At 39.0% G+C, this 11,250-nt stretch overlaps 1 protein-coding gene and 2 long non-coding RNA genes across 3 annotated transcripts; 2 read left to right on the top strand and 1 right to left on the bottom strand.

The window, feature by feature from the left end:
- Nucleotides 1–2,579: 2,579 nt before the first annotated feature.
- On the top strand, nucleotides 2,580–4,981 carry LOC131546603 (uncharacterized). The gene is made up of 3 exons (XR_009272756.1): nucleotides 2,580–4,195; nucleotides 4,290–4,819; nucleotides 4,961–4,981. It is a non-coding gene; the product is annotated as an uncharacterized LOC131546603 (long non-coding RNA).
- A 221-nt stretch (nucleotides 4,982–5,202) lies between these two features.
- On the top strand, nucleotides 5,203–6,358 carry LOC131550561 (uncharacterized). Its single transcript, XR_009273578.1, has 3 exons — nucleotides 5,203–5,287; nucleotides 5,375–5,445; nucleotides 5,550–6,358. It is a non-coding gene; the product is annotated as an uncharacterized LOC131550561 (long non-coding RNA).
- Nucleotides 6,359–7,816: 1,458 nt separating this feature from the next.
- LOC131536828 (uncharacterized) lies at nucleotides 7,817–9,185 on the bottom strand. Its single transcript, XM_058769969.1, has 2 exons — nucleotides 8,048–9,185; nucleotides 7,817–7,902 (listed from the first exon to the last, which is right to left on the bottom strand). The coding sequence occupies exon 1, from the start codon at nucleotides 9,183–9,185 to the stop codon at nucleotides 8,298–8,300; it is 888 nt and encodes a 295-aa protein (XP_058625952.1). The 3' UTR covers nucleotides 7,817–7,902; nucleotides 8,048–8,297.
- Nucleotides 9,186–11,250: the final 2,065 nt, after the last annotated feature.

Genomic DNA, 11,250 nt, shown 5'->3' with positions numbered 1-11,250 from the left:
AACCAACCTAAAAAGAGGAAAAATAACAAAGACCCTAACGCATGAACCCAGTCAACATTTTTACAGCACACTCAACACCAAACAAGCAACTCTTGGCTGGGAATATGACACAATGTCTGAATAAAAAAAGAGTTAAAAGCAATAGGCTCAGAAATGAGGAAAAGGGATTCCATTCACTCTGACATCATGATATAAATATAGTTAATGCAGACAGTAATCAAGGAATGTGCCACAAAATACTTCAAAATACCAGGCTACATACAACTTTTCAGTATGAATCTGTTCATTGATCATTTGTACACAGAGTATGTCATCAGCATTCTCTTGCATCATTTGCAAAGTAGGTCTCCTGTGTCTTTCTATCTTGATGCCACGGGAGGAGTTGTGTCAAAAATATCAGAACAGCTGAAGCATTAATGAAATTATGACACTTATTTCCATACAGTTGAACTGATTTATTTGAACTTAAATTTAGTTAATTGTACTGATGAGTAAAAATCATGCTAATTTAATGAGATCACATCAGTTTCATTTCACATATTCTGTGAATGTTCTCAACACAATTCACTCATATAGATCCACCCAGTACTGTTGATGTTCAGACTGGTGCCCTTGCAGAGTTGTGAGTTTTCTGCATTTTTATGAAAATGAAGAAACCTGTTGGAACTTAATGTTTACTTATTTTAAACATTTAACATATATATGTTTTTTAACCATTGTGGTGAAGAGTGGAGTTTGTGCTTAGATTATCAGTAGCTACTATAAGCACATAAGTGTTATATAATTGGGAAGAACAGAAATGCTGACAATATAAATCATGTGATTGGCTTTAAATTGATATATGTTAGTTTTATTCATAAGAACAAACATCCAACATAACACTTGCTCTCACATCAATCTTTTTCAGCCTGCAAATGAACTAAAACAAACCAAAAAAGATTATCAAGTCATTGAAAACAACAGTTTTAGCTCATGTAGCCATAGCCTAACCACAAGGCCTACACTTCACAATAATGGTAACCTCAAAAATCGGCATAAACAAAAACTCTTTTAAATGTCAAAAATAGCTGAACAACAAACTTTAAAAAGTCTTTCCCTTTACTAAAAAACACATTAAGCAGTACTTAATTTACAGATTTACACTCCTGATCTAGCCCTATGCAAAGCATGCTGGGAACTAGAAATCCACTTCCCAGTTTCAGGATTTACAGAAGTTTCTGTTATGTTGGTTTTGTAGTGTTACCGTTGTCGTGAAGAGTAGAACCTGTGGTTAGGTTCAGGATGGACAGCAAAACTTTAAGATTGTGTGTGCTTCATGTTGTTTGATTATTTACATGTAAATGTATAGTGACAACATTTTTGATTATCATGTTAGTATATGCTGTTGATAATTAACAACAAAAGATCATTGTGAACACAATGTTTATATAAACAAACCACATATTTATGTTCAATCATTTAGCAAACACTTTTATCCAAAGCAACTTACAAGTGATGACAATAGAAGTAATCAAAACCAACAAAAGAACAATAAAATGCAAGTGCTATGACAAGTCGTGGTTAGCCTAACGCAGTACATGTCAAGTCAAATCACCTTTATTTATATAGCGCTTTTAACAATACAGATTGCGTCAAAGCACTTAACAGTATCAAATTGGAGGACAGAGTGTCAGTAATGTATAATGATAAGATTAAATACTCAATTTTCAGTTAAAGGCATTTCATTACTGAATTCAGAGATGTCATTGTCTAGCTCAGTTTAGTTTAAATAGTGTCTATGCAATCAAATGGACGATAATCGCTGTAAATTAATACACATAACACGGTGTGTGTTTTTTATATACATATACATATATATATATATATATATATATATATATATATATATATATATAGATAGATAGATAGATAGATAGATAGATTTGTAATAGAGTGTGTTAGAGTTAGAGGGTCAAATATAGATGGACGAGATGTGTTTTTAGCCGATTCTTGAAGATGGCTAAGGACTCAGCTGCTCAAATTGAGTTGGGCAGGTCATTCCACCAGGAGGGAACAGTTAATGTAAAAGTCCGTGAAAGTGATTTAGTGCCTCTTTGGGATGGCACAATAATGTGTCGTTCACTTGCAGAACGCAAGCTTCTAGAGGGTACGTAAGTCTGAAGTAGTGAATTTAGGTAAAGGAGTGCCGAGCCAGTGGTGGTTTTGTAGGCAAACATCAATGTCTTGAATTGTATGTGAGCAGCTATTGGTAGCCAGTGCAAATTGATGAACAGAGACGTGACATGCGTTCTTTTGGCTCATTAAAATTAATCTTGCTGCCATGTTCTGGATTAATTGTACAGGTTTAATAGAACTGTCTGGAAGACCTGCCAAGAGAGCATTGCAATTGTCCAGCCTGGACAGAACAAGAGCCTGAACAATGAGTTGTGTTGCATGTTCCAAAAGAAAGAGCCTGATCTTCCTAATGTTGAATAAAGCAAATCTGCAGGACTGGGTAGTTTTAGCAATGTGGTCTGAGAAAGTGAGCTGATCATCAATCACAACTCCAAGGTTTCTGGCTGTTTTGAAGGAGTGATGGTTGATGTGTCTAACTGGATGGTGAAATTGTGATGAAGTGGTTGGTTTGATGGAACCACAAGCTGTTCTGTCTTGGCAAGGTTGAGTTGAAGGTGATGGTCCTTCATCCAGCAAGAAATGTCTGTTAGACAAGCTGAGATGCAAGCAGCTATCATCAGATCATCAGGATGGAATGAGAGGTAGAGTTGAGTGTCATCAGCATAGCAGTGATATGAAAAGCCATGTTTCTGAATGACAAAATGTAGACAGTGATTCCATGTAGACAGAGAATATAAGTGGTCCAAGAACTGAGCCCTGAGGCACCCCAGCAGCTAGATGTTACGACTTGGACACCTCACCCCCCCAAGATACCTTGAAGGACCTGTCTGAGAGGTAATTGTCAAACCACTGGAGTGCGGTTCCTGAGATGCCCTTTGCCAATAGGGTTGACAGGAGGATCTGGTGGTTGACCATATCAAAAGAAGTGGACAGATCCAGCTAGTTAAGTAATGGAGATTTGGAAACCGCTCTTGCCAGTCTTAGGGCTTCAACAACTGAGAGCAAGGCAGTCTCGGTTTAATGTCCACTTCTGAAACCAGACTGGTTGCTGTCGAGGAGGTTGTTCTGTGTGAGAAAGGCAGAGACTTGGTTGAACACAACTCGTTCAAGAGTTTTTGCTATGAAAGGAAGAAGGGAAAATAGTTCTTTAAAAGAGTTGGGTTAAGAGTGGGTTTCTTAAGTAGTGGGGTTATACGAGCCTGTCTAAATGCTGAGGGAAAAACACCAGTGTGAATGAGATGAAATATGATGAGATGAAATAGAATCAAGTGGACAAGTAGTAGGATGATTTAGGAAGGATGAGTTTAGAGACTTCTGACTCAGAGAGTGGAGAGAAGGATGTGAAAGAGTGTATGTTTGTTGGTAAGATGTGTTTGACAGTTTGAGTAAGAGATGCTAACTGTTTAGAGCAAGGAAGCGAAGATGAAAGTAAAACAGAGAGCCTGGAGGGTGAATGTGAGCCTAGTTTACATCGAAAGATGACATGCGGAGGGGTATGTGTTGTGTCAGGAACCATGTTGAGGTTAAGAGTGAGCAGGAAGTGATCTGAGGTGTGCAGTGGGGTAACCAGCACATGATCAGTGGAGCAGTGTCCTGAGAATTAATGAGAAATTATTGAATTAAATTAAAGATTATTAAATATATAATTATCATTGTAATGCATGGGGTGGGACTGAGAACCATGAACGTGAGGCTTGGTGGCTCCCACGGCTCTCAGCCCCTCCCCTCAATTTTTAGTGAAAGTGACGTGACGTGACGTGGCCAAGTATGGTTACCCATACTCGGAATTTGTGTTCTGCAATTAACCCATCCAAATTGCACACACACAGCAGTGAACGAATGAACACACAGTGCAAATGACAACTGAGCCACCTATGAACCTTGATCAGTCTCAAGAAACTTGGATGAAGAAGAACAAACATTTCCCATCCACCAATTCCAAATGATTTTCTGTTCCACAAAAAAAAAAAAAACATGTTCCCCCCAAAAAAGGATCCACAAGTATGTGACACAGAGCAAGAAATGTTCAAGTTTTGGTGCATGTCAGCTTCCTGCAAAGGTACTCAATGTAGAGGAAGAGGTAATGAAATCATTATACAAAAATGAAAACTATTTATTTATTGCATATATTAAGGTACACAATTATTTACTGTATGAACTGCATGTAATTATAGGTCGACATGCTATGGAAGAAGCCACCTACAGAGTTGATAAGTCTCCTAGCCAGAATCTGGAGTACCTGTTACATCCCAAGGAATTCCAAACACTGAGGCCACATGAATGATTATTTGGAGAGGAATACATATCAAAACAAAAATCTGAATGCATAATTGTACAATTATATTTGTATTTGTAAATGCTGTCCTCAATATATTCAAGTATTTTGATTCAAATTGACGTTTGATTCAAAATGCTGTATTATTTGTAGACTATTGAGTGCTATTTAAGAGCTGTACTTAATATGAAGGGTGCAAATCTCTACCAGCAAAACCATTACACCACAGGTGTCATTTTAAATAGCACAAGGGAGCAGATGGCATGGCAAAGATTGCGAAAAGTGAGAGCAGCTCCTTATGATTCTTAATTTTTACATGTACAGTACACAGACATGATTATGCATATTTCTGATAAACAGGTCAACTTTGAGCAATATGATGGGCTCATCACTTTCGTAAATATCAACAACATACACTAGAGGTTTGCGGTAAGTAAAAAGACTGCAAATGCAAATGTTAAGCTAGTACATGTAAACATGGACATGCCCATATAGAAATGTTTGATCTTTTCAGCGACATTTGATTGACTTAGTAGTTATAATTTATTTGTTTCCTTTTCTCCATTTTAGTGACTACATGCTTACACTGACAAGTATGGAAGAGAGGACTTGGTGAGTACCAAGTGGAAACCTGGCACAATCCAACATTCATTTCAGGAGGATGGTTCCAGCTGTGGTGTCTTTGTGATGCTGGTAAATGGAGGGGGAAAGTGGTTTACATAAACACTGTCTTCACCTTTTCCCATATGACACTGTGCCTATTAATTTTCATTGCTGTACTTCTAGATGGCGAAACCGGTGGTGGAAGGGTTCCCAAAAATTCCTGACAGCATTAATATAAGGAGATGATGTGCCACTACAGGAAAAATGTGGCCAATGAAATTTTGCTGGCATCAGGTATAAAGTACTTTGAAAGAACAGTATATTTCCATGTCAGACACAGAGAGATGAATTATAATCCTATCTACATTCAAATGATTGCAGTGTGAAGAGAGGAGTACTGCTCTGTGTGTGGAGAAAAAGAAAGAGCCCAAACAGAGGAGCAATGCATCTGGGTATTCACTATGCCATTTCTGCCTGTTGACTGTTTTCACAACTACATTTAATAATTCCAACACTTTCTTAATACATCTAACAACATGTCCTATTTCCCTTCCAGATTCAATGTGAATTATGCCAGAGGTAGTTTCATGTTCAGTGCCTCAACATTAATCTGCTACCAGAAGAACAAGCATGGATTTGTGATGTGTGTTTGTAAGCTATTTAGTTAGAGGAGCTGATGCTGAAAGTGTGTTTCAATTGTAAGAAAATTGTTTTGCACTGATAAGGGACAACGCAAACTATGAAAACATATTTGATTACATAAACAGTTTATACATAGAAAATAATTAAATTTTCGATTCATCAAAATATCCACCATTAGCAGCTGAAAACCTGGGCCAAGTTTAAACCAGTAACCAGGCATCACAGCTGGCAAAGGGGCATGTCTGACTTTGACATGTATATATTGCCATTATTATGTAATCAAAATGAAAATTATTATTGCTGGTCTTCAATGATAATGTCAAGTTACTTTAATGTACTGTATTTGCACCAAAAAAAATAAGGATTTATGCTGATGTCATCCAAAACCACACTTTGCCAGGGGTGTTTCCAAACGTTTGGAGGACAGTGTATGTGTGTATTTTTATTCTCATCCTATTTTTTATTGTCTGTGTGTTGTCTCTGCTGGAAGCCTGTGACACTAAAACAAATTCCTTGTATGAGCAAGAATACTTGGCAATAAAGCTCTTTCTGATTCTGATTCTGAGAAATGTGTATTGCCTATTTGATATGTCATGGAAATAATTTTTTTTTTTTTTAGTATTCTGTTTATGTTTCATATTGTTGTGGTGCTCGTTGTCTTCTGCTGGCCCTTTATGTGAATGTAGTTTTTAAAAACACACTTGCATTTGTGAGGGAGAAATAAATGTGACATTTGATATTTTGATAGTTCACTTTTTATTTATTATCTACAAAATGCTGACAAGGCCTAAAATGTTTATTTCCTAATTAGGATGCAAGAATGCTAAATATATATATATATTTTTTTCTGGCCAGGAAAACTTTACCAGACTGCAGCAACAGTGTACTTTGAACAAGCTTTGGAGCTGTTTGTTCCACCGTATAAGATTTGAGCTGTATAGCTGCATTTCACAGTCAACTAAATGCAATAAATATGCCAATCCCCATGGTGTAGTGTGTTCTTTGGAGTGTGCATAATAACATCAAAGTGGTTTGGTGTTAACTTGGGTAGCGAAAAGTTATTGAAACTTTAATTTGCAGGTAGGATTGTGGATGGGCCTTCAGCACCACATATGTGGACAGCGCCATGTCATTCAAACATAGCCAAGTTCATTTGAGGTTTAAAGCTTAGCAGTAGTATATTCAGTAAGTTTAGAGAAAGACATAACAGACCATTTTAATTTCTACCATCACTGTTTTCTATGGGGTTCTCCTTTGACACAACTTCCAGTTCAATAGCTTTCAAGGGGCACACAACGTTACAAAACAAGTTTCTAAATATTTAGCTGACCCTTTTCAACATATCAGAAGTCTTTAAAGTACAAGTATTTGCTCTAAATGGTACAATTGCAACATTTCTGTATTACACTTTGCTCATAATGGTTTCAGAGTTCTTTTAAAGCAAATAATTCCTCTATAAATAAATCTATTAATTAAAGAAGTTACTATTTTCAGGCATTACAGTAATACATACATTTAGATAATGTAATGTTTTTGGATGGAAGGTAAGAAATCCATAGAATACAGTGATGTTAAAATTTTTAAATCTACAATAAATATTACTACATTAAAGACTTGTTCTGCTATGTTGTACAATTTCAACTAATTATTAAGAAATGTGTTTTGGAAAAGTGTGAGCCTGTTTTCCAAAGTTATTAAACTAGAATGTGTGTCAATGTACGCACCCATCGAACACAGAGATGTGGGAAAAGTGTCATTTAGAGCGATTTTTGTTCTTTAAAGAGTTCTGCTATGTTGTACAATTTCAACTAATTATTAAGAAATGTGTTTTGGAAAAGTGTGAGCCTGTTTTCCAAAGTTATCCAACTACAATGTGTCTCAATGTACGCACCCATCGAACAGAGAGATGTGGGAAAAGTGTCATTTAGAGCGATTTTTGTTCTTTAAAGAGTTCTGCTATGTTGTACAATTTCAACTAAATACTTAGAAATGTGTTTTGGAAAAGTGTGAGCCTGTTTTCCAAAGTTATCAAACTGGAATGTGTCTCAATGAAGAAAAACTTTGAATACAATGTTGGTAGAAATTACACATGTAAAGAAAGCAATTGTAAAATATGTGAGTGAGGCACTGTACAGTCCAACTCTTGTTCACCATCCAAAGGACACAAGGACAACTCAAATTTCTGACTCGATCACTTTTATTTTCTTTTGGCTTTGTCAGTTGATTGATCTGCTCAGTGAATTAGCTCAGTGAATTAGGTTGTAAACCTTTAAACAGAGAACAAAAATTACCTTTCTAATTAAACATTTAATTACACATTTTAAATGAATTTTATGATGAATGAATTAAGCCTTTTACATGGAATAAAGCAGTATTTCAAACACCATAAAAGTAAATAAACATTTCACCAACCATTGGCGTCTTTGGACTGAACCTACGAATGAACTTGGAGCTTCTTCTCTCTGAAGTTTGTTTGCCTCCATGACTGAGGAACTCCATGTCTTTAACAGGTGCTCCAAATCAGTGACAATGACAAACAGCTGGATTTCTGCTGCTGGTGCACTCTGGGAAATGTAGTTCTTTGAATCTTATTCCTGAGATTCAGCTCAACACCTCCCACTTGAACTCCTGTTTTTTCAAAACCAGAGAGGTCACAAGCCCTTCACACCTCTGCTTGTTCTTCAGTGGGAAGTAGAATGACAAGGCGTCTGACATCTCTATGAAGAATTGTGGCTGGGATGTTGGTTTGGAGTCTCTTAGTTCCACTATTAGCTCTTGTGGGCCCTTCTTTGCCTTTTTCCTTTGTGATGTGAACAGGATAGCTAGGACAAGTCTTCACAAGCACATCTCTTACGATGCCTTTGCTGTCAGCATTCACACTAACCACTCTAGCCAGCTTGTACTGTCCTCTCAGGGCGTTTTGGTCAGCCAACCAGACCACATCTCCAACAGCAACATTTCGTTCTTTGGTGTGCCATTTGTTCCTTATAAACAGATTAGGTCCAGCCAATTGGCTCCACTTCTTCCAGAAGTTGCTTAATTCTATTTGAATATATTTAAGCCTTTTGTAAGGGTAGCCATCAAACTGGAAATCTCCAGGGTCTCCCTTTGGGTTGGCGCGTCCTAAAAGCAGAGAGTTTGGGGTGATATACTCTACACAGTCTTCTCTGCTTTGAGTTCTTGCGTCGATGGGTCTTTCATTTGCAAGGTTGGCTGCCATGAAAAGAAAAGTTTGAAACTCTCCCCATGTGAAAACACCATCTCCACCAAGGTTGCTTAACGCCCGCTTCACTACTTTGACAGCTGCCTCTGCTGCACCATTCCTATGGGGAGAGTCTGCAGGGTGAATCTTCCACGACCATTCTGTACCATGCTTGCCAGCTGTGTCTTCAAGTTCAGACTTATTTATTCGGTTAAGGAATTTGTAAAGCTTCTCCAGTGCAGGTCTGGCTCCCACAAAGTTAGTGCCAGGGTCTGACCAGAGTTTCCTGGGGTGTCCTCTCAGTGAAGTGAACCTTTGATAAGCTAGCAGGAATCCTTCGGATGACATGTCACTCACCACTTCAGTATGTATGGCTCGAAGCCATGCAGCAGAAGACTATTCCCCATACTGGAGTCTAGTTCTCTTCTTGACCTCATCTTTCACTTCATAAGGGCCGAACAGGTCCATAGTGGTGAATTCAAAAGGTGCAGCTGGGCCTGTTCGCTCTAGAGGCAGGTCAGCCATGATTTGTTGACACTGTTTTGCTTTGTTTTTCTGCAGACCACACAGCTGTCAACCATCTTCTTGGCAAGTCTACGGCCTTTTATTACCCAGGCTTTCTTCCTCATCCGGAGAAGGGTTCCTGCCACTCCCTCGTGGTTTGCTTTGTGGGATTCCTGTGCCAGCAGTGTAGACACCCATGCTTCAAATGGTAAAACTGGCACTGTTGTCTTATCTTCGTTGAACGTCTGAATTCTGCCCCACAAACTAGCAGTCCGGAGTTCACATCTTTGTATACTGCCAGTCTGCTCAGAGTGGTGTCTGAAAAACTATTCCTTCTTGAGCTGCGAGGAAGATGTATTTGAGTGCATCTTCACGTTCTTTGACAGTCAACACAGCTTGCTTCGTGATCTAAACTCCCACTTTGACTGTTTAGGGGCCCGGCATTTCCTCTTCAGCCACTGCTTAGCAGCAAGACAAACCCAGGCAACAACTCTCACCAGTTTGGACAGGCTACTGGATCTTCTTACTTCCACAAGATCTTTAACCCAGCCAGTGGGCTTCCTACTTAGAAGAATTGGATTTAACACAGGTATTTCCTCTGGAGTTTTACTCTTTGGACTTTGCTGAGTACCTCGTAGGTCTTCTTTTTCTGACTACTTATTGCTTGAGCTCTTGTTAATGCACCTGAGAATGCCTTTCTCTGGAGCTTGTTTACACTCTCCTGGCATGAGCTGCAATCTCTCCGGCTGATTTTATAGGCCACCTCTCCACTGGCCACTTCAGGAACTCTGGTCCATTTTGCCATGTGGAATTCTCACTCAAATCTTCCGGGCGCCCCTCTCGTTATGATGTCAGCTATGTTTAGATCTCCACAGATCCACCACCAATCTTGCACTAGTCCAGCCTTCTGGATTTCACCCACTCTATTTGCAAAGAAGGTTTTGTATCCATAACTGACTCTTTGAATGGCTCCCAAGACTGTTTGACTGTCGAGTAGATGGAACCATCTCTCGATCTTCATCCGAGCATGCTTTTCCACATACTTCCTGATCCTGGCTGCAAAGACAGCACCACAGACCTCAGCTTTTACAGCTTCTCCTTCTGATCCAGGGGTGTCAGCTTGGCTTTAGATTCAACAAATCGAACCTTAGTGCCTTGACTTGTTTCCCATCTTAAGTACATCACAGCTCCATAGGATTTGTCACTTCCATCTGAGAATGTGATGCCCCAAGGTTTCCTTCCCAGCCAGCTGGTGTAAGGCTCCTGTGGAATTTCACCTGTCCAAGCTGCACATATTCTTCAAAAAGCTGTATGGCTTCTTCTCTGAGGCTTTCTGAGAGAGGTTGGTCCCAAGTTTCTTGGGTTAGTTTCCCACCCTCCCTCTTGGAATGCTTTCCGTACAAGAATTGCTCCTTTCTGTTTGGCAGGTGTAACTAAGCCAATTGGGTCGTACAGTCCAGCCACTTGGCTTAAGAGAGCCCTCCTAGTCAGTGGTTTAGGTGTCTCAGTTCTCACCTCCTCCTTGAGAAGATCTTTTCCAACTCTCATCTTCTTTTTCCTTTTGGAAAAGTTAACATGTAGAGCTTGTCTTCATCCATTTGGTAGCCAATACCCAAGGCTTTGTTGTCTTTGCCTCTCATTTGATTTGGAAGAATTAAGGTTTTACCTTGTGTTTCTGTTAAAACCCCCTCCGTCTCCATTCCTTGCCTCCCACTTTGCCCTGACCGGATCCATGGTTTGAGGAAGAACCCTCCAACTTTCAAGATCTCTTCCACATTTGCTGTGATTTTATCAAGTTTATTTAGATCATTTTGGGAGGTTAAGAGGTCATCCACATAACTGTCCTCTTCAATGACTCTGCGCTCATCTTCCAAGTGAAGAAAGTTGGGCAACGTGCTGTTTCCCTCAT

This window comes from Onychostoma macrolepis, chromosome 01, assembly GCF_012432095.1.
Source record: "Onychostoma macrolepis isolate SWU-2019 chromosome 01, ASM1243209v1, whole genome shotgun sequence".
In the NCBI taxonomy this organism is placed as follows: Eukaryota; Metazoa; Chordata; class Actinopteri; order Cypriniformes; family Cyprinidae; genus Onychostoma; species Onychostoma macrolepis.
Note: the sequence above shows the minus strand (reverse complement) of the source record. Positions and strands in the feature narration are given on the sequence as shown.